Genomic DNA, 20,039 nt, shown 5'->3' with positions numbered 1-20,039 from the left:
AAAAAAGACACGTAACAACAAAAGTACATTGTAATGACAGGAGAATATACAAAATGACAGCAAAACACTGAAACCCATTGATATTTCCTGTATTAAATCTCAATCACATTTTTTGTGACCTTCGCTGTAATAAAAGTTGCCATATCGGAGGTAAAACCGAGCCATTCCTCCGGACCACTGGGTGGCAGCAGAGAGCCTCCCTCTTTCCAAGATGGCGGCCTACACATGTAAACATGCGACTGTGTGAGCGAGCAGCGTTGGAACTCGTCTATCTGCTTTGCGTCTCTACTATTCACGTTTTTCACTGTTTTTCTTGATTCCAAGTGCATTGATAAGACTGGTGTCGTGTTTGTGAGTTATCGGTTAGCTTGTGGTGAGCGGTTAGCTTAGTTTAGCAGCGTGTAGCAATGGCAGGGCAGACCCTCTACGTGGGTCCTCTGCCAGTTTCAGCCACTAACAAGCGACTGGAGGAAATATTCTCCGACATTGGGCCAGTTAAACAATGCTTCGTGGTCAAAAACAAAGGTAAGAGCCTCAGTGCTCCTCACGAGCAGTATAACTTTTTTTAAATTTTTTTATTTTAGTACAAATCAAGAAAACTATGCCCCCCCCAAAAAAATCAACCCCTGCATCCTAAAGTGATTGATTATACCTTATGAATTTCAACTTGTGTTGGTGAAAATCTGTAGAACAGTTTTATAATTGCTCAATTTTTCTGAATCCACTAAATATGCAGTTTTCCTGAAGCCACGTTATTTTATTATTATTTTTTTTATTTTGAGCCACGAGTAGATGATCACGTGTTTTGATCATGCTGTGTTTAAATCAGTGAATGGGTCTCACAACAAATTAAATTAAATGAAAGAATAGTATGTTTTCTTCAAGACACCAAACAGTCTTATCACCTGATCTAAAGTTGCTTAAAACAACAACCAAGTGTCTTGAGCATAAATATTTTATGTGGGAACAACTTTAGTATTTAACATTATTGTCTGCCCTAGTTTCCGTTTAAATAATAAATACAGTTTGTAAGGCAGGCACCGACGATATCTAAGCAGAACATGACAGGTATCAGTTCCTGAAGGATTTTTTCATTTTTAAATTCCTTTATTTTGTGACCAATTCTTGGGTGATTTTTAGGGTCATTTTGTGGTACTGTGAGAACTTGTAGGATTTTTCGACAAAACAAAGTTCTTTTTCCACATTTTGTGATTAATAAATGATGGTAAATTGCGAGCTCTATTAAAAATCTTGGAGTTTCATTGATTTTGTGCATTTGAAGGGACCCTATTTGTTTTTTACACATATATATTTTATAGGACATATCACGTCATCTAAACTGGCCAATGAGGGGCGCTGGGTATAAATAGACTGGCAGTTTATTGACACGGTTCTGTATCAATAGCCACGGCCTATTTTATAAAGAATTGTCAAACATGTTTAGAAATGCTCCTCCGTTCTTAGTGCAAAGCTATAGAAATCCATTTCCTACTAAAAACATTCAGATGTAGCAGCTCTTGGATAAATTTGCTATTGTTGTTTTTTACAACGCAGGTACAGACAAATGTCTAGGATACGGATTTGTCACCTTCTCCATGCTGGACGATGCACAGCGAGCCCTTAAAGAAGTTAAAGACTATGACGGACAGAAGCTCAATCTGTCAGTGGCAAAGAAAAAGTTTAAAGACAAGAAGAAGAAACCTGGTTTGTTCAGTTTTATTGTTTGTAAACATTAAATAATGGTGTGTACAGTAAACCACTAAACAATGGCTTATGTTTTTTTTTTTTTCTTCTCACAGCTACAGAATCCACTGACGCTCCCAAGGAAAATGAGCAGAAAGCCAAAAAAGTTGTAAAAGCAAGACTTATAATAAGAAATCTCTCGTTTAAGGTACTTTCCTCAAATAGTTAAGGGTAAACAGTCCAACCTTTTATAAAACTTGAATCAAAATGATCATCTTAATGGGAAAACTAGATTTTTACTTTGAGAGGAAAAGTCCTTTCATCATATTTTGTTTATAATTCTGACTCTGGGCTTCATACTTTAGATCAGTGGTTCTCAACCTTTTCGGCTCGTGAATAATATCCACTGTTAACCAGGAAGTTGATTATTATTTGTGCCATAGTATATAGTCATCTTAAAGTTGTAAATCCTTGTTTTAATCAGAAATAAAAATGGGTTAAAAGTGACCAAAAATGGTGGAAAAGGTGATGAAATAGTGAAAAAAGGTTAAAACTGACAATAATGGGTCAACTTATGTGACATTAGGTGGAAAAGTGGTGGAAAGGGTTTTATAAGTGCTGAAAATGTCTTCAAAGTGAAAAAAAATGTTTAGATTAGGCATTTGATAGAAAAGTGGCAGAAATGGGAGTAATGTAGCAAAAATGCATTAAAAGTATCCAAATATGGCAAGAAAAGGTGATGAAAGTAAGTTTTCTTGAAGGCTTCTGGCGACCCCTTACCAGTGTCTCGTGACCCCAAGGTTGAGAAGCCCTGCTTTAGAGTTTTGAGCTGATTGACTTTGTTCTTGATTATTAAACATGTAAGAAAAGTTCAACTTTTTCAGTTTTGAAGGCTGTATTAAGTTATTGAGACAATAAAAGTTACAATTAGTGTTTTCTGATTTGTGTCTCATGTTTCAGTGCACAGAAGATGAGTTGAAAGAAACATTTGGAAAATTTGGAACCGTGGTCGACGCCTACATCCCTCTCAAACCTGGTAAAAAATAAACAGATTCAGTTTTTTTTAATGGTACATTTATGGCCAGATTTTCCATCTCGCCTGATTTCTTAGTGTTAAGATAAGTTAGTGGTTCCATTTTTTTTCTATTTCCACAGACGGGAAGATGCGTGGGTTTGGGTTTGTCCTGTTTAAAGAAATGTCTGGGGCTGCCAAAGCGCTTGAAGCTATGAATTTAAAAGAGATTAAAGGTAAGTGAAACACACAATTTGAACATTTAAATAGTTTGACTGCTTCTAAAGGAAACATTATAAAATACACTTCTAAAAACAATGTTTTCATATTCCGTTCACAGGTCGACAAGTCGCTGTTGATTGGGCTTTGCCAAAGGACAAATATATCGCTACTCAGCAAACATCCAATGCAGGTATCACAGTCATGATGTTTGTTAAATGGATCCTTCGCTATGCCTAACGCAACACATTATTTTGCACCATATTCATTTAATTGCCTTTTAAAAATCTTGAAATCACGTGATTGATGACATCACACAGCCTGGTAACGTCCCATTTTTTCTATTTGAGTAAAACATTCAGCCTGCTTTTTAAATTATTTTGTAGCTTTTTAGATCATTTAGCAGCTTTTTCAATCAAAATGCCAACTTGTGCTGCTTTTGGTTGCTCTAAATAATCAGGGAAAAAAACAGGAAAAGTTAAAGATGTCAATGTAATAAAAATAGTTGTGACACGAACAAAATCTATGACCACAGGGGACGACAGATCAGATTTTGCGGTTTGGTAGCAGACAATGAAGCAGAGAAGAAGAGCCCTCCTAAGGGACCTTTACTCTCCCTTAAACAGTGCGCTGACATGCTCTGGTGGCTGAAGTTAGCGAGTAAATCACAGATTGTTGAAGGATTCTCACCCAAAAGTAGGGCTGTAGTCAACCAATGAAATGGTTGGTCGACCAAATTGATGGCACACGTTGTGATTAGTCGACTACAAAAAAAAAACGGAGAATGAATGAGCAGGTGCAGAGGAGGACAAGGAGAAAGAAAAAGCAAGACACATTTTTTGTTTTGTGGTGCAGGTTTGCTGTTAAACACAGACCATTTATGATATGAACCTTATTCAAGCTTTGACCAGAACCCGACAAAGCAAAAGTGAAACCTACAGGTCCGACAGACATTAGGTATTGATAACCGTGCCCGACCTGAAACCGACAATTAAAACCTATTGTTTCCTCATATAAATTACATATTTCCGTTTGTTTTAGTGGTAATCCTGCTTTTATTAATAAACTACTGTTAATGTCAACATCAGATCAGCGCACACGTCAAACACAGGTGTGCAGTGCGCTCTGCTGCGCCAGAGACAGCAGTGGCTATATTTACATAATCCGCATATTAAATATAAGAATAACCCATGTTCTTGTGCAGAAAAAGGATGGATTTAACAGCGGATTCTTGTGTTTGAAGCCTGTCTTAATTTGTTCCCTCTCAGAGTAGATCAGATCAGAGGACAGAATACAGCAGCACGCACTCGCACAGAGCTGTTGCTGGACATAGAATCATGTTTAGGCATTAAATACATTATATTGATATTTAATCCATAACATCATAACTGTATTGAAACTGATACCATTGCTGGTTGACCAATGAAAATCTTGGTCGACCAGGACGGCATCAACCAATTAGTTGACTAAACATCTAAAGTTGGCAGCCCTACCAAAAATGACTTCTATTCTCAGGGTTTGTGTGTCTTCAACAGTCTCTGATTACTCTCACACTACAGCACATTGTTTAAGGGAGAGTAAAGGTCCCTTAGGCGAGCTCTTTTATTCTGCTTCATTGTCTTCTACCAAACCACAGAGTTGGAACTGTCGCCCCCTGCAGTCACAATTTTTTTGTGATTCACAACTGTTTTTATCCTCCTTTGATGAACAAAAGATGGTTCCATCGGCATATTTAACTTTCCTGGGTTTTTTTTGAGCAACCAAAAACAGCACAGTTGTATTTTATAATTTTGACTAAAAAGCTGCTAAATGATCTAAAAATCAGGCTGAATGCTTCACTCCAATAGAAAACAATGAGATGTTTACAGGCAGTGGGGCTGTGTGACATCATCAATCACATGATTTCAAGATGAAGGAACACAGGCTCTAAAACTGTAAAGTAGTCCCATTTATAAAAGTCAATTAAATGAATATGGTGCATAATATTGTGTTATGGTAGGTGTATATTTTTTAAAGAACATTTCAAAATATTTTAGTCTTAACTTGTTAAAATAAGTAACACGTCGTTGGAAAATAACACAATTTTATCAACCAGGCAAGAAAAAAGAAGAGGAGAAGGTTTCTGATTCAGAGAGCGACGCAGAAGATGAAGATGAACAGCCACAAACATCGTCTGCTGAGAAAAAGTGTGAATTTTGGCGACACTTCCTTTTTATTAAAAAAACAACAGTGGAAGGTTTTCCAGAATAAAAGCTTCATGTTGGCTCACATTTCTTTAGAGTCGCCTCAAAACCAGCTCAGCAGCCGGTGGATGAATCCTCGAGTGATGAAGATGATGGTGAGGAAGAAAGCAGTGAAGATGGCGAGATTGAGGAGGATGAGGAATCACGTGACGAAGATGATGAGGATGCGGGCCACGAAGATGATGAGGATGAGGGCGACGGAGATGTGGATGATGATGATGATGATGATGAGAAAAGCCTTGGTTCCGATGATGAGGATGATGAAATGGATGAATCAGGTACTGTGTAGTTTTACATTTATTGAAGTGATTCAACATGTTAAAGAAATAATTATTATTTTGGTGATAGATAAATCTATTATTTGTTTCAATTATGAATCGATTAATTGTGTAAGTTAAATTACACATTTAGCAATAATTATGCATGTTGTTTTTATTCCACCAAAAAACAGAAGAATCGACTGATATAAACTCACGTTTAAACAGTAATTCATTTAATATAGGCCTAATAAGCAACATTTTTACTACAGTGTTTTTCACTAAACTGCTTTTAGATCTAAATTAAGGTAAAACAAAACTTTTTTCTTCAAAGTTTAACAATACACAATAACAATAATTATATTTTAGTATTTAACTTAAAAAGTAAGACGAAACAAATAAAATTTTACCACAAATACAACTTCCCTAAATATAAAGCAAAATAACATAACATTACTGAAATTTGTAAAAAAAAAAAAACATTACGATTTATTTATATGAGGACTATGTATAAATGTATGGAATCTGTTTCCATTTTTCTGTTTACCTTTTTATTAATTTTCATTTATCAACATATAAGTAACATATGGCTCATGCAGGCGTGGGTAAGAGGATATAGGGGAAGTGGCAATGTTTCTTTAAAAGTACTCCTGTGGGTCAAAGAGAAAAAACCAGATGGTCTGAAAAAACGATGCATTGACTAAAATAATTAGTTTCGGCTTATTTCGCGACCGTGGCTCAGGTGGTAGTGGGTCGTCTTCTGATCGAGAGGTTGAGGGTTCGATCCCAGTACCTGACTATGTGTCGAAGTGTCCTTGGGCAAGACACTGAACCCTAAGTTGCTCCCAGTGGTCGACTAGCGCCTTGCATGGCAGTCCTGTCCCACTGGTGTGTGAATGTGAGAGTGATTGGGTGAATGAGCTGATATGTAAAGCGCTTTGAGACTGCTTCAGTCTGGTGATAAAGCGCTATATAAAATCAAGTCCATTTACCATTTCCTGAATTAGTTTAGTTGCTTTATGCGACCAATCATTTCAGGCCTAAAAGAAATATTAAGGTCAGCAAAAATTACAAGACAATACAGTGAAATGGTAACACTCAAAATACATTGTCAATGAAAATTTACTCCCAAAACTCAGCCCTTTAATTTCATGTTTACTACTCAGTAAACTTCATGGATTCATTCATTTAGTTATTTATTCATCCATCATGTACTGATGTACAGAGATTTACAACACAAGATTTCTGTGCAGTCTTAACATTAACATGAACACGGATTACATTTTTTTATCAATTTAACAATAAAAATCAAGAAGAAAATAAATCAACTTCTTAAACCTGTACTGTATGATTACCACTCAATTTTTTTTTACAAGAGCACACACTTAACTTAAATGCCTAAATGTCTCATTTCATTGAATAAATGGTCTGGTTTTGTTTTTTAAGTAATCTGCTGCTGTTTCTGAAGCCCTCCCTTTTAAACCCTTTATTTTCTTTATAAATTCCAATCATTCTCATCCAGTTTTCCATTCACAAACAAGCCGTGAGATAATTACGAGAAATATAGACGTGAGAATTGTGATATGAAATGTGGTTTTGACAAACGGCAGCGATGGAACTCTTTATACGTTGTATTTAAATGTGGTCCGATTAACTGTGGAAGTTCAAACCAAAAACATAGATGGGGGTTTGTTAATGTGAATAGTAATTGAACTAAACTAAAGGAGAGCATGAAATCCAAGGCAAATGAAACTACAAGTGTGTGTGACTGTGATCTGATCTTCTCACTGATGCTTTTCTCTTTAGCTCCAAAAAAACCCCCCAAGAAGCTTCTTCCCTCTGATGTGAAGGAGGGCAGAACTGTTTTCATCAGGTTAGTGTTTCCTTTCTATGCTTTAGATCAGGGCTCACCAACCAATAATCTGAAGGGCTACCAGTTTAATATCTACAATAAAACACTCAGGTTTCAACATACATTTTGTTTCTCTTAATTTATGTAATTTTTTCATTAATAAATGACCTTTTCCACAACGTTTCATAGGAAATCATCATGTTCCTTTTTACTATCCACTAACTACTTTTAACTAATGTTTTTACGATTTAACAATCATGTAGATTTTATATGAAACTCTCCTTTCTGTTGTTTTTTTTTTTTACCAAATCCGCAACAAAAATGACTCGCAAAAGCCTAAAACGACAGAAAAACTACACAAAATGACTCTAAAAACATATATCATAAGAGAAAATTATACAAAATGACATCAAAAATACCTTTCACAAAATCCCGTCTGTCTTTGAACACATTTGTAACAATGTTTCAGTGAAAATAAACATTTAAAAATGGTTAATTTGATATAAAAACACCATAAAGCACAACAGTATTTAACTCTACTAAGGCTCTGCCTACATGTGTCATCTAGATTTATCTTTGTGAGTTTGAAGCCTGGAAAATGAATCAGATTTTAGACAGAGCTCATTGGTGATTTGGCCCGCATGCCCACGTGTTGGTGACCCCTGCTTTAGAGGCTTTTCTATGTCTTTATTATCTTATGTTATTTTCCATCTGTGTTTGTTCCAATGAAGGAATCTCTCCTTTGACACGGATGAGGATGGACTGGAGGAGGTTCTCCTTCAGTACGGAGAGTTAAACTACGTTAAGGTCGTTCTTCACCCAGACACGGAACATTCTAAAGGTCAGTCAGAGACTCCTCCCCCTCCCCTAACCACGGCTGATCAGTGACGTTCTCCTCAGGTTGTGCGTTTGCTCAGTTTCGGACCAAAGAAGCTGCAGATAAATTCCTGGCTGCAGCCAACGATGAGGCCGAGGTAAAGTCCAGCTACAACACGTTTGGTTTGTTTGTTTGTCTTGCAGTGGGAGGTGTTCATGTTGCCGTCATCTTTTTTATTTATTATTTTTTGTAGAATGGAGGCGTGCGTGTGGATGGCAGGAAGCTGTTTGTTGTTGCAGCCGTGAGCAAAGAAGATGCTGTGAAGCTGAAGGTGGACAAAAAGAAAATAGAAACTGGCAGCAGGAATCTGTACCTGGCCAGAGAAGGATGTGAGTTTATTACTTTCATCCTCTAGTCTTTTTTAATAAATTATCCTTCCATAGTATTTATGGTAGAAATTCAAAACTGTAAGGTATTGTCTTGATGTTTAATTAATTGATTACAAAATGAATGGTTCAAACCTTTGTTAGTTCAGCATTTTGTTTTTGAAATTTATATTACCAACCAACTCGACCCTTTTAATGATGTCATTTTTTTTTTCAAATTGTTGACAGAACTCTAAATTTTGTTCAAAATCCTCCAATTTTCCTTCATTAATTCCACAAAATTTCCCAAAATTAACTAAAAATTGGTCACAAAATGAAGGATATTTCTCAGGCTGCAGGGGGAGTGTCCAAAAATACAAGAAAAATATAGAAAGCAATAACAAAACGCACATAATTACAACAAAATAACACATTAAACGGTAACAAAGCACAAAATAACAACTAAAAGTCAACAGAAATACACTAAATGATGTCTTTTCTGTAATTCTTGCTGGAGATACTTAATGAAAATGAAAGAACGTGTTTTCTTCTTCATGTGGTTCCTTTGATCTGCTCGTGCAGTGATACGAGCAGGAACTCAGGCTGCAGAGGGCGTGTCTGAAGCAGACATGACGAAAAGAACCAGAGTGAGTTCACTTTATCCAAATAATCACTTTTATTTCACACATTTCATCCTTTCATTCTGTTGTTGTTTTTGTTTTTTTGTAGTTTGAAGAATTAAAAAGGGCCAAACTGAAGGACATCAACGTGTTTGTGTCTAAAAACCGCCTGTGTGTTCACAACCTGCCAAAGTCTGTGGACAATAAGAAGCTGAGAGCACTCTGCCTCCAGGCTTCCAAACGAGCCAAAGGAGTTCACATCATAGAGGTCAGTGTAAAGCAGCAATGAAATGACACACTTTGTCCAGTAGGGGGCGTTGCAGTCCTGATCCATCTGTGAACCTGCTTCTACTTTTATTTCAGTGTCGTGTCATGTATGACAGGAAGCCCGAGAAAGGCCAAGTGATGGGACAGTCGTTAGGTTACGGCTTTGTGGCGTTCAGGGAACACGAGGACGCCCTCAGCGTGCTTCGACACCTCAACAACAACCCCAAAATCTTCGGCTCCGAAAAGGTGCGTCCAGGGGATAATTAAAAATACATGAAAAGTCTAGAAAACAACAACAAACTCACAAAATGACACCAAAAATACATATAAAACAGTAACAGAAATATGACAAAAACACATGAGGCACCTACAAAAATACAGGAAAAATATAGAAAACAACTAAATTACAACAAAACATAATAAATGGTAACAGAAACAAAAATATACACCAAAAACATACAAAAAGACCACAGAAATACACAAAATGACAAAAAAATATATATAACAGCGACAATAATTAGTTGTCACGATACCAAAATGAGTAGCCACGATACTATACCAGACAAAGTATCACGGTTCTGGGTAATATTGCGTTACTGAAGCCTTTTTTTTTTTAATTATTATTATTAATTTTATGAACTGCAATGTATTTGTACAAGTTGGAAATACTTATTAATTACTTATAGTGTTGTTTGGTGCATGATAAGAGTACATGAGCAAAAGCATATAAGCAAAAAAATAATCCTTCAGTTTCCTTTGCATCAATTTATGTTTCACTAATATAAATAATCAACTTAGGATAATAAGTCCACTGTCTTTAAAAAAACAAAACTATTTGACAATAATGCTTCTTCTCCAACATAATTAACCATAGAGGATAAAATACAATAAACAGGAACTGATTCCCTGAGGAAACTATATTTGTATGCATTTTCTGGGTGACGTCATTGGTGTTTTTTGAGATTGGATGTGATCCCTCCTTTGCATGTATATCATTTGTAAATATTGTTTGTACATTGTAAATGAAATGAAATAAAACATGATCGCTCTGAGACCTTGCGGGAAAACAAAAAAAAAAGTTCCCTCCTGTGGCTCCTATAGCTGGTGACAGCGCCTGCACAGTAGATCTCCTATTGCTTTACCGTTTCTGCCTCGTTTAAAGCCAAAATAGTTCCAAATGGGACTTTTGGAGTTTGTTTTTTTTTGAGCAAAATTAGTGATGCCACTGACGACTACGTGGCAGACTCGCCGCTCCAGTCCGGTGCTTCTGCCATGTGTTGTTTGTGACTGCAAGCTGTGCACGCGTCCAGGCGAGACAGAACTTTAGCTTCTTTGTTTTGAAGTGAGTTTATGTCAAAGCGGTGCTGTCTTCAGTTCCTTCATGCCGGTAGAAACACACGAACAGCCAATCAGCTAACAGACGGGCAGACCCTCATATCTCCGGATGTCTACTGTAACAGGCAAACAGCCAATCATTCAGCAGGTGTGGAATTTGGTTGGGTTTGGTTGGTGAGTTTAGACCGTGCGGTGAGAAGCCGGGAGGAAAGTAGAGGTAGCCGCTATGAAGTGGAAACTGGTACCGGGAGCATCGCAATCCACGGTAGTACAGTCGTGTAGAATTTCTAGTATAGTAGGAACCGTTACAATTTGGCACCGTGGGGTATTGTGGGTATCGTGCCACTATAACAAAAATACTAGAAAAATACACGAGGTGACTAAAATAATACAAGAAAAATATAGAAAACATAATCAGAACACACAAAATGACAACAAAAACACATTAAACGGTAACAGAAACACAAAATTACAACAAAGACTACAGAAATGCGTGAAATGAAATAGTGACAAAAAGACAAGAAAACAAACAAGGTGATGATACGAATACAAGAAAAATATAGAAAATAACAAAACACACAATTACAATAAAAACACATTAAATTGTAACACAAGCAAGAAAAGGACAACTGAAAGACACAAAATTATGAAAAATGACAAACGGTGACAAAAATACAAGAAAAACACACAAGGCGACTACAAGATGACAAGAAAAATATAGAAAATAACAACAAAATTACAATAAAAACACATTAAATGGTACGAACACAAAATGACACCAAAAACACAGAAAAACAACAGTGCTTTGACCTTCATATTTAATGCAACTTTCGTGTTTTCTTCTCCCGTTATAGAGACCGATCGTTGAATTTTCACTGGAGGATTCAAGGAAACTGAAAATAAAGGAATTACGAGAACAAAGAAACAAGGTTTGTATGTGTTGATATCTGGGATAATTTAAGTTTAAAGTTTTATTTATTAATGTAAAATTGTCCTGTTGTCTAACCCCAAAGTGTATTTTTTTTCAGGAGTTCAACAGCAATCCAAAAACCAGTCAGTCACATAATCAGAGAACAAATTGGAAAACCAAAAGAGTGGAGGTGAAGGGTGAAGCGAGCAGCAGTGGAATGAAAGCACAGCCCTCAGCTCAGAGAGGAAAGAAACGAGGTGACGGATAAACTCCAGTTTCATTTCTGGGTGAAGGGAAATGCATAAAAAAGTGTACTTGGAAAGAGAAACATTGATTCATTTTTTGTTCTTGTCAGGCTTCTCGGGTGTTTCAGAAAAGCCGAAACATAATTCAGGCTTCGTCACGAAGCCCGACGTGGAATATATTGACTTGGAGAATGGAAAGAAACGAAGGAAAGTGTTGCCTCTGCCGTCCCATCGCGGCCCCAAGAACAGGTACAGGTTTTTATCACTTTTACTGAAAAACAAACCTTTAAATCACTAAACTTCTTCCTTTTCTTCCCTCTTTTTTTCATTTGTTTTAAAGGGACTATGTTCCCTCTACCATTTTCATCGTATTTGGGAATACATCTTAATTCATTAGTTCAAATATTATTATTATTGCTTCATTCTGTTCTGTACTTTTGTTCCACCAGAGTAGAACACAACACAGTAAATATAATATGTTCTCATTTAAAATGACAGCCTAGCCCAAAGGATTGAATGCATCCCAGAATGAAATACAATAATGGAACAAATGCAATGTCAATCAAAAAAAAAAAAAAAATTATTTTTAATGTTTTAGATATTTAAATTAAAACTAATGAAGTAATTAAAAAAAATGAAATAAAAATATATTTTTTAGCTAATTTATGTCATTTGTTTTTTGTAACCACTGCACGCGTGCATGTTTTTTACGTCTGATACTCTACTATAGAAAGTATAACTCAGTGTGAATGTTTGCTTTTTCCAGAATGCGGGACAAAGGAAAACAACAGGCCCCCCCAGCTAAGAAACAGAGACCCCGATCCGTTAGGAATGATAGACAACGACGTCAGATGGAGAAGCCCACGCAGCCCAGAAATCAGGTTGGATGTCCCACATTAGAAAGTTAAAGAACACAATCACTGCTTGTTGGGTCGATAGTAATCAATGCATTCCTTTTTTTATGATACTAGTACAGTGCCCGTCCAAAGTATGTATTCATATAGTGGGAGGAGCTTAAGTAGAGTAGTCAATTATGTCCAAATGAGTATGTGTTTGAAGGTTGGATGTACAAAGAGGTGTACATACTCTGTAGTGTTATAAAGGGGTTTATTTGTGGGTGCAAAGTAAAATAGTGTGTGAGATTTCCCCGGTTTAATTCTATGGGATGTGCACATGATGAATTGATAAATAAAGTTTGTATCAATGTTGCGGTTTAGGTAGAATCAGATAAAAAATTCATACAACTAAAAGTATTTATTTAGCATTTAGCATTTCTTAGTGCATGGGTGATTATTGTGTATCGCTACCTAAGTTACATTCCTCTGTCTGAAGAAGCAGATAGTTTGTGACAATCGGCTATTGGCGCACAGTGATAGAGACGGAGGAGGAAGTGGACTCCGTGACCCGTGATTTAAATTAAGTTTGGGGTTACGGTAATAATTATAAATAACCATGAAATATTAACTTAAATCACTTTTAGCAGTAGAAAAAACGTTTTTAATATTGACCTTTTTGAAAAGGAATTAGCAGATTTGACTCCAAAACAAATTAAAGATCATGACTTTCAGCAGCGTAATCGCCGATATTGAATAATTCACTAAATCCGACTTAGGAAACTGGTAGCATAGGCTCGGTATAATGTTATGCGGCCCCCAAAACTCCAAAAACACATAAAACAAGAACATAAATACACAAAATGTATATACAAAAAGTATATAAAACAGCAACAAAAATACTTAAATACCAGGAAAATATAGACAACAACAACAAAACAAAACAAAAACACACGGTAACAGAAGCAAAAAAAAATGATACCAAAAACACACACAAAAGACAACAGAAATATACAAAACGTCGACAGAAATACTACAAAAACACATGAGACGACTACAAAAATAAAAGAAAATATAGAAAATAAAGAAACGCACCAAATTACAACAAAAACACAAGAATGAGAACAGAAATAAGCAAAAAGACAACCGAAATAAACAATGACAGAAAAGTATATAAAACGGTGACAAAAATACTACAAAAACACACGAGACGACTATAAAAATACAAGAAAATATAGAAAACAACAACAAAATGTACAGAATTAGAGACACAAAATGACACCAAGAACAGACAAAAAAGACATCTAAAAGATAATTAAGTGACAGGAAAATGCACAAAATGAGAACAAAAATGGACAAAACCCTTAATTCGTCCCTGTATTAAAGCTCTGATTTATCATTATTCTAAATAGTTACATTATTGTTAATAACACGACCCTTGGATCAGATAAATACATTTTTGTGGCCCTGCTGTGATGAAAGTTTCCCATCTCTTTACTACGTAAACGTTTAATATTCAATGTGAAACTATGATAGACATTGGTGTTTTACAGCTTTTATTTAATTTTGCAACTTTTAAATCAATGCTTTTTAAAATCTTCCATTAATTATGATTAATCATGCTTGTGTTTTATCATATTATTGTGCTTTTTTTCTCTGTTGTTTAGAAGTCAAAGAAGCATTTGATGAACAAAGGTGGAGATCGCTTCGACAGCCTGGTGGAGAAATACAAGAGCAAACTAATGAGTAACAGCAACACGAGTGGAGTAAAAAGAAGCAAATGGTTTGATTAGTTGATTGGTTAAAGTTTTTCTTTCCTTTTTTGTAAGAAATTAATTGTGCTTTAGTTTTTAAGCCCTTGAAAAAACAATTTGTATTGTTGATATTTACCGTAACAAAACAAAGTGTATGAGATGTTTCTGTAAGTCCATCATGTTTTTTAAGATTTTGATGAAGATGACACTGATTAAAATCGTGATTTAAAATAATTTTTTTCCCCTTAAGTTTTTATTTTCCATTTAATTTTATTCCTCAAGTAAATGTATTTATTTGTGTTTGTGTTAGGTACTTATTTATAATTAATGTGACCTCAACAATTTGTTTTGTCAATCCACATTAAAGTGATTAATCTGCATAAGATTAATAGATTCAATAATACACAAATTTGTTTTTACTTTTTCAATAATAATAAAAAATAGTTTCAGACGTAATTATCAGCTGTTTCCAGAAATGACAGCCTTGCTCTTGATGCATATTAGCTAAATATTTAGTTTCATCCGTGACATTTCGATTGAATAGATTTTACATTTAGAGTTAAGATTTAGATTTAATATTTATATTTTAATGTAACATTTAGATAACATGTTTACCTTTAGCATTTAAATGTCATTTTTATATTTAAATAAAACATTTATATTTAACATTTAGATTTAGGTTCAACATTTCTATTTAAATGTAACATTTAGATTTATAATTAAAATTCAGATTCAGATTTATATTAAACATTTATATTTTACATATAGATTTTGAATTGAGCATTTAGATTTAATATTTATATTTCAATGTAACATTTAGATATAACCTTTAACATTGACATTAGATTTTTACGAGAAATCTACACCATTATTTACAAATAATGGTGTAAATCTGGTCAAAACTTTTCTCCCCCATTAGGTCTTTATTTTCCATTTTATTTGAATCCACAAGTAGATATATTTATTTGTGTTAGTGTTTGTTAGTCATTCATAAATAATGTGTCACCACCAGTTTGTTTTGTTAATCCACAATAAAGTGATCAATTTGCATATTACAGATTAAATAATACACAAATATATATTTGGTACTTTTATTGCATCATTTGTAATAAAAAAATAAACATTATCAGCAGTTTCCAGAAATGATGGCTTCGCTCACACTAAGCTAAAGATTGAGCCTCATTATACTGACATGATTCTTTCTCATAAACGGTTTAAATACAACAACAAACACGTTGATAAAAAATATACATTTAGTAAATATCTTGTATAAATAAATACATCTTGAGTCTATGATGCCGTATTTTTGCCGCTGTGTTGTTATAAACTGGTCATGTGATCAGTACGCGCCGGCGCGTCCGTCTACTCCAGAGGGTTAAACGTACTTGTTCAAGGATGTGCTTTTAAAAAAAGACGATGCAAAAGGCCTTAAAAACATAATAATAGTAAGTTTTGACATTAAAATCTTGGTTTTCTGTTTGTCCGTCAGCATTTTTCCAGCTTCTCCAGGTTCTTCATCAGCAGGTTGAGGAACGTCTTCAGTCTGTTGATGGTCTCCATGCTCACAGAGTGACTGGACTCCTTCATCATGTGGAGCTCCTGCATCCACGCCGACGGCTTGTGCCGCTGCTTGTCGCAGTGCTCCTCCCCCCAGTAGCGGAGGTACTCCGTCAGCGAGGACACTTCCAGTTTGATCTGAGGTACCCCGCCCAGCGTCTCCGAGAGGAGGCTGTTATAGCCGTCCAACATCGACACGATGGAGGTCAGACCGTCAAGGTCGTCCACGTGTGAAGCCGGCATGAGATTAGGAGGAACCTGCAACACAAAGACGTATTTAACCCTATATTATCCTCAAATATTACTAACATATTTTACCATTGGGGTAAAATGTGGACAATTCCATTCTAATCCTGATTTAAAAGAACTCAAATCAAAGATTGGGACGTAATGATGCAGTTAACTCCTTTCAATTTCCAATTAGTCAAAATATAGATACTTTTAAATAATGTATTTTCTTCTTATAAACCGTTTGAACTCAAACCAAAATAAACTGCACATTTATTCATTTGTCACCACGCAAAGTTACACAAAACTGTAATACGTAATATTACCTCATTCAGAAAGTTGACCAAGTTTTTTTGTCAGGCACTTTGTTTATTTGTTGAAGACATGAATAAACCCTTGACAATAGATTGATTTAATAATTAACATTTAGATTTAACATTGACATCATATTTTTACGTGAAAATAAATGTCACAAATATTGCTGTAAATGTGTTAGTGTTAGTCATTCCCACAGTGTGATACCTGTTTGTTTTGTTAATTTACATTAAAGTGATTAATCTGAATGAGATTACGCAGATCCTCCTCCACCAATGTCATCCAAACCTGTTCTCTAGCGCCACCATCAGGCCAAACCTTTACATTAGAATTCTTTTATTTTGAATAGTTTTCATCCAAATCTTGTCAAATATGCTGACATTAACCCTCCTTTTGTTCTATTCACAACGCTTTTTACTCTTGAGGTCAATCTGAACCCAGGGATACTTGCCTCCAGAAAATGGTTTTAAGAAAATTGTTGTGTCAGACACTTTGTTTATTTGTTGAATACATAAATAACCCCTTGAAAATGAAACATTGACGTGGTCTAGCGCCATCATCAGGTCAAACTTTCAGTTTTATTTTGTGTATCTTGAAAGTCTTTCATCCAAATCTTTATTTAATTTGGGGTTCACGTTCCTGACTCTCACAGAATGAACCGTATTGATTAATGTTGGTCTTTTTGGGTTACACACAAGTTTTACAAATTGACCCCAAGAGGTTAAACAGAACAATGGGTATACCTGGAAGTCCTTGTTTAGTCTGACCACCAGCTGCTCAGCCATCCACTTCACTTTGGATTTCATCTTCACGACATTATCTGAGCTCGGAACAGAAACAGTAGCAGCGCTGCTCAACGCCACAATGTGCAGCAGAGATAACAGCAGCAGCACCATCATATTGAGATGTTTCTAGAAGCAGGAACATCAACATTCATTAGTTTTTAGGAACATTTTACAAGCTTTCCTATTGCAGTTTCATTCTACACCAGCATGTGTTGCTTTATTCAGAGAGAAATGTTTATTTAAATTGTTATTATCTGCAATATAATTTGCTGAAAGGGTAAGAAGTAACTAAAAAATCATTAAGATTAGCTCTGACTAACACTAATACTTTACTCTCAAGCAGGGGTTCTCAATCTTGGGGTCAGAAACCCATTTTGGGTCACGAGACACTGGGAGAGAATCGCCAGATGACTTCAAGAAACTCAGAATTTGAGCCCATTTTTCTGAAACTACACCAAACTTGCCTTATTTTAATCTATTTTCATCACTTTTTTAGCCATATTTTTGCTCTTTTTAATGCATTTTTGCTACTAATTTTCTGCACTTATAAACCCTTTCCACCTAATGTCATATATGTTGACCCATTATTGTCATTTTTAGCCTCTTTTCACCATATTTCATGCCTATTTTGCCAATTTAACCACATTCACAATTTCTCATGCCCATTATTTGCCATTTTAAACGAATTGTTCCTATTTTCTTTCTGCCATTCTTAAGCCAATATTGATACATGATTAAATCTATGTCAATTATGCCAAACTAACTTAGGTCTATTATTACTAGTGTAAATGTATAATAATGTATTTAGGTGTATATGTATTATTTTTCTACTAAAGATGTAATAAAATTCAATTACATATTACCTTCCAAAGAAACTCTTAATATGTAAACTTTTTCAATCCAATTGTATTGGGTTAGTTAAAGGTAAAAAACAAGTTCATTTAAGTTAAGGAACTTGTGCTATGGCTACGTAATATTTTTAAGTTGAGCCAACTAGAAAAAAATAATTCAGAAAAATAAGCAATATTTAAGATGATTTAATCTATATCTATTTTGCCAAACTAACTTAAAAAAAGCCTATTATTAATAGTGTATTATTTTTCTGCTAACAATGTAATAAAATTGTGTTCCTTAAACTTATATTACATATTTCCTTCCAGAGTATTCTTTAAAAACTATTAAAAAAAAAAAACTTTACACTAAACTTTTTTGATCTAATTGTATTGGGTTAGTTAAATATAAACAATAAGTTAATTTAAGTTAAGGAACTCGTGCTACGCCGGCACCTTTATCTTTTTAGATTGAGCCGAGAAAAAAAATGAATTCATAAAAACAAATGACATTAAAGATGATTTATGCTGAACTAACTCAGAGGTCTATTATTAATATTGTAAATATTTAATGATGTGTTTAGGTGTATATGTGGTATTTTACTTCTAACAATGTAATATAAGTGTGTTCCTAAAACTGCATATTTACATATTTCCTTCCAGAGTATATATTCTTTACAAACAAATTTAAAAAAATAGAATAAAACTTACATTTGTGAACTTTTTCCATCTAATTGGTGAATAAATAAAAAAAAAAAGAGTTAATTTTAGTTTAAGAACTTTTGCTACGGCTACTTAATGTTTTTAAGTTGAGCCAACTATAAAAAATTCATTCAGAAAAACAAATGATGAATTAATCTGTCTATTATGCCAAATTAACTTAAAAAGCTCTATTGCTACCACCAACATATTTAACATGTTTGCTGTATATATGTATTATTGTCTTATTTAAACTTAAAATACACATTTCCATCCAGAGTATACTTTACAAACTAATTTACAAACTAATAACCCAAATAGGTACACTTTTTCCCATCTAACTGTATTGTTAAAGATCTGTGAAATAACTTGTGCTACGGCTACTTAATGTTTTTAAGTTGAGACAACTAGAAAAAAATAACTCAGAATTAATTTAAATCAGAAAAACAAATTATATTTAAAATGATTTCATCTGTCTATTGTGCCGAACTAACCTAAAAATGTCTATTAATAATATAAATGTTTAATAGTGTAGGTGTATTTTTTCCCCCTACCAACCATGTAATAAAATTGTGTTTCTTAAACTTAAATTACATATTTCCTTATTCTTCATGAAATAATAATAATAAAAGTTTAACATGTAAACTTTTTCCCACACAAATAAGTCAGTTTAACACAACATATTACTTTTATTGTTCCCTTAATAGGAAAATAGTTACATTTTCAGACAATAAAACATCTTAACGTTAGTGCGATCATCAACAAATATTAGATAGTCAATACGTATACAAGGAGCAGTTTTAAACGTAAAATTAAATATATAAATATATATAAATAAATAAAACAATTTGCCCATGCACCCTGTAATGAAGATGAAGAGGTGGAGTGTGTGTCTTACCTGGGTCGTTGTCCGAATGTGTGGCCACTATCAGGCTCCATCAGGACATTTTATAGTCGGGGGTGGTTGACTCATCTCTTACTCACCCCTTCACTCACCTCTCTCCCTCCCCTTAACCCCCCCCCCCCCCCCCCCCCCAGCAGAATTACACTGTACACATTCTTAATCATTTTCTTATATTCTCACACCTTCGTATCAAAGGTTTGTTCAGAACATTTCTCCTCCTTATTTACATTGACTTTGTATCTTTCCATGTTGGTTGACCTTTAACCCCTTTAGGAAACACTGAACATGACTAACACACCCACAGAATGA

General features: G+C 34.6%; 2 protein-coding genes across 2 annotated transcripts; one reads left to right on the top strand and one right to left on the bottom strand.

The window, feature by feature from the left end:
* Window positions 1–205: 205 nt before the first annotated feature.
* rbm28 (RNA binding motif protein 28) lies at window positions 206–14,646 on the top strand. Its single transcript, XM_028449856.1, has 20 exons — window positions 206–525; window positions 1,555–1,704; window positions 1,800–1,891; window positions 2,644–2,719; window positions 2,839–2,931; window positions 3,036–3,107; window positions 5,010–5,100; window positions 5,194–5,435; window positions 7,221–7,287; window positions 7,998–8,107; window positions 8,167–8,240; window positions 8,337–8,472; window positions 9,031–9,095; window positions 9,178–9,336; window positions 9,432–9,581; window positions 11,525–11,599; window positions 11,699–11,837; window positions 11,936–12,074; window positions 12,592–12,706; window positions 14,326–14,646. Exons 1-20 carry the CDS (start codon window positions 408–410, stop codon window positions 14,449–14,451), a joined length of 2,289 nt encoding a protein of 762 aa, XP_028305657.1. The 5' UTR covers window positions 206–407; the 3' UTR covers window positions 14,452–14,646.
* Window positions 14,647–15,897: 1,251 nt separating this feature from the next.
* lepa (leptin a) lies at window positions 15,898–17,419 on the bottom strand. The gene is made up of 2 exons (XM_028450792.1): window positions 17,256–17,419; window positions 15,898–16,227 (listed from the first exon to the last, which is right to left on the bottom strand). The coding sequence occupies exons 1-2, from the start codon at window positions 17,409–17,411 to the stop codon at window positions 15,898–15,900; spliced, it is 486 nt and encodes a 161-aa protein (XP_028306593.1). The 5' UTR covers window positions 17,412–17,419.
* Window positions 17,420–20,039: the final 2,620 nt, after the last annotated feature.

Source organism: Gouania willdenowi, chromosome 6 (genome assembly GCF_900634775.1).
Source record: "Gouania willdenowi chromosome 6, fGouWil2.1, whole genome shotgun sequence".
NCBI classification, from domain to species: Eukaryota; Metazoa; Chordata; class Actinopteri; order Blenniiformes; family Gobiesocidae; genus Gouania; species Gouania willdenowi.
Note: the sequence above shows the minus strand (reverse complement) of the source record. Positions and strands in the feature narration are given on the sequence as shown.

What these genes read in the sequence shown, in the direction of transcription:
- rbm28 (XM_028449856.1), top strand. Translation starts at nt 408, where the DNA reads ATGGCAGGGCAGACCCTCTACGTGGGTCCTCTGCCAGTTTCAGCCACT. An exon ending in ACATCGTCTGCTGAGAAAAA is followed by an intron (nt 5,101 to 5,193) that starts GTGTGAATTTTG and finishes ACATTTCTTTAG; the next exon opens with AGTCGCCTCAAAACCAGCTC. An exon ending in TGATGAAATGGATGAATCAG is followed by an intron (nt 5,436 to 7,220) that starts GTACTGTGTAGT and finishes TTTTCTCTTTAG; the next exon opens with CTCCAAAAAAACCCCCCAAG.
- lepa (XM_028450792.1), bottom strand. Translation starts at nt 17,411, where the DNA reads ATGATGGTGCTGCTGCTGTTATCTCTGCTGCACATTGTGGCGTTGAGC. An exon ending in GACTAAACAAGGACTTCCAG is followed by an intron (nt 16,228 to 17,255) that starts GTATACCCATTG and finishes TTTGTGTTGCAG; the next exon opens with GTTCCTCCTAATCTCATGCC.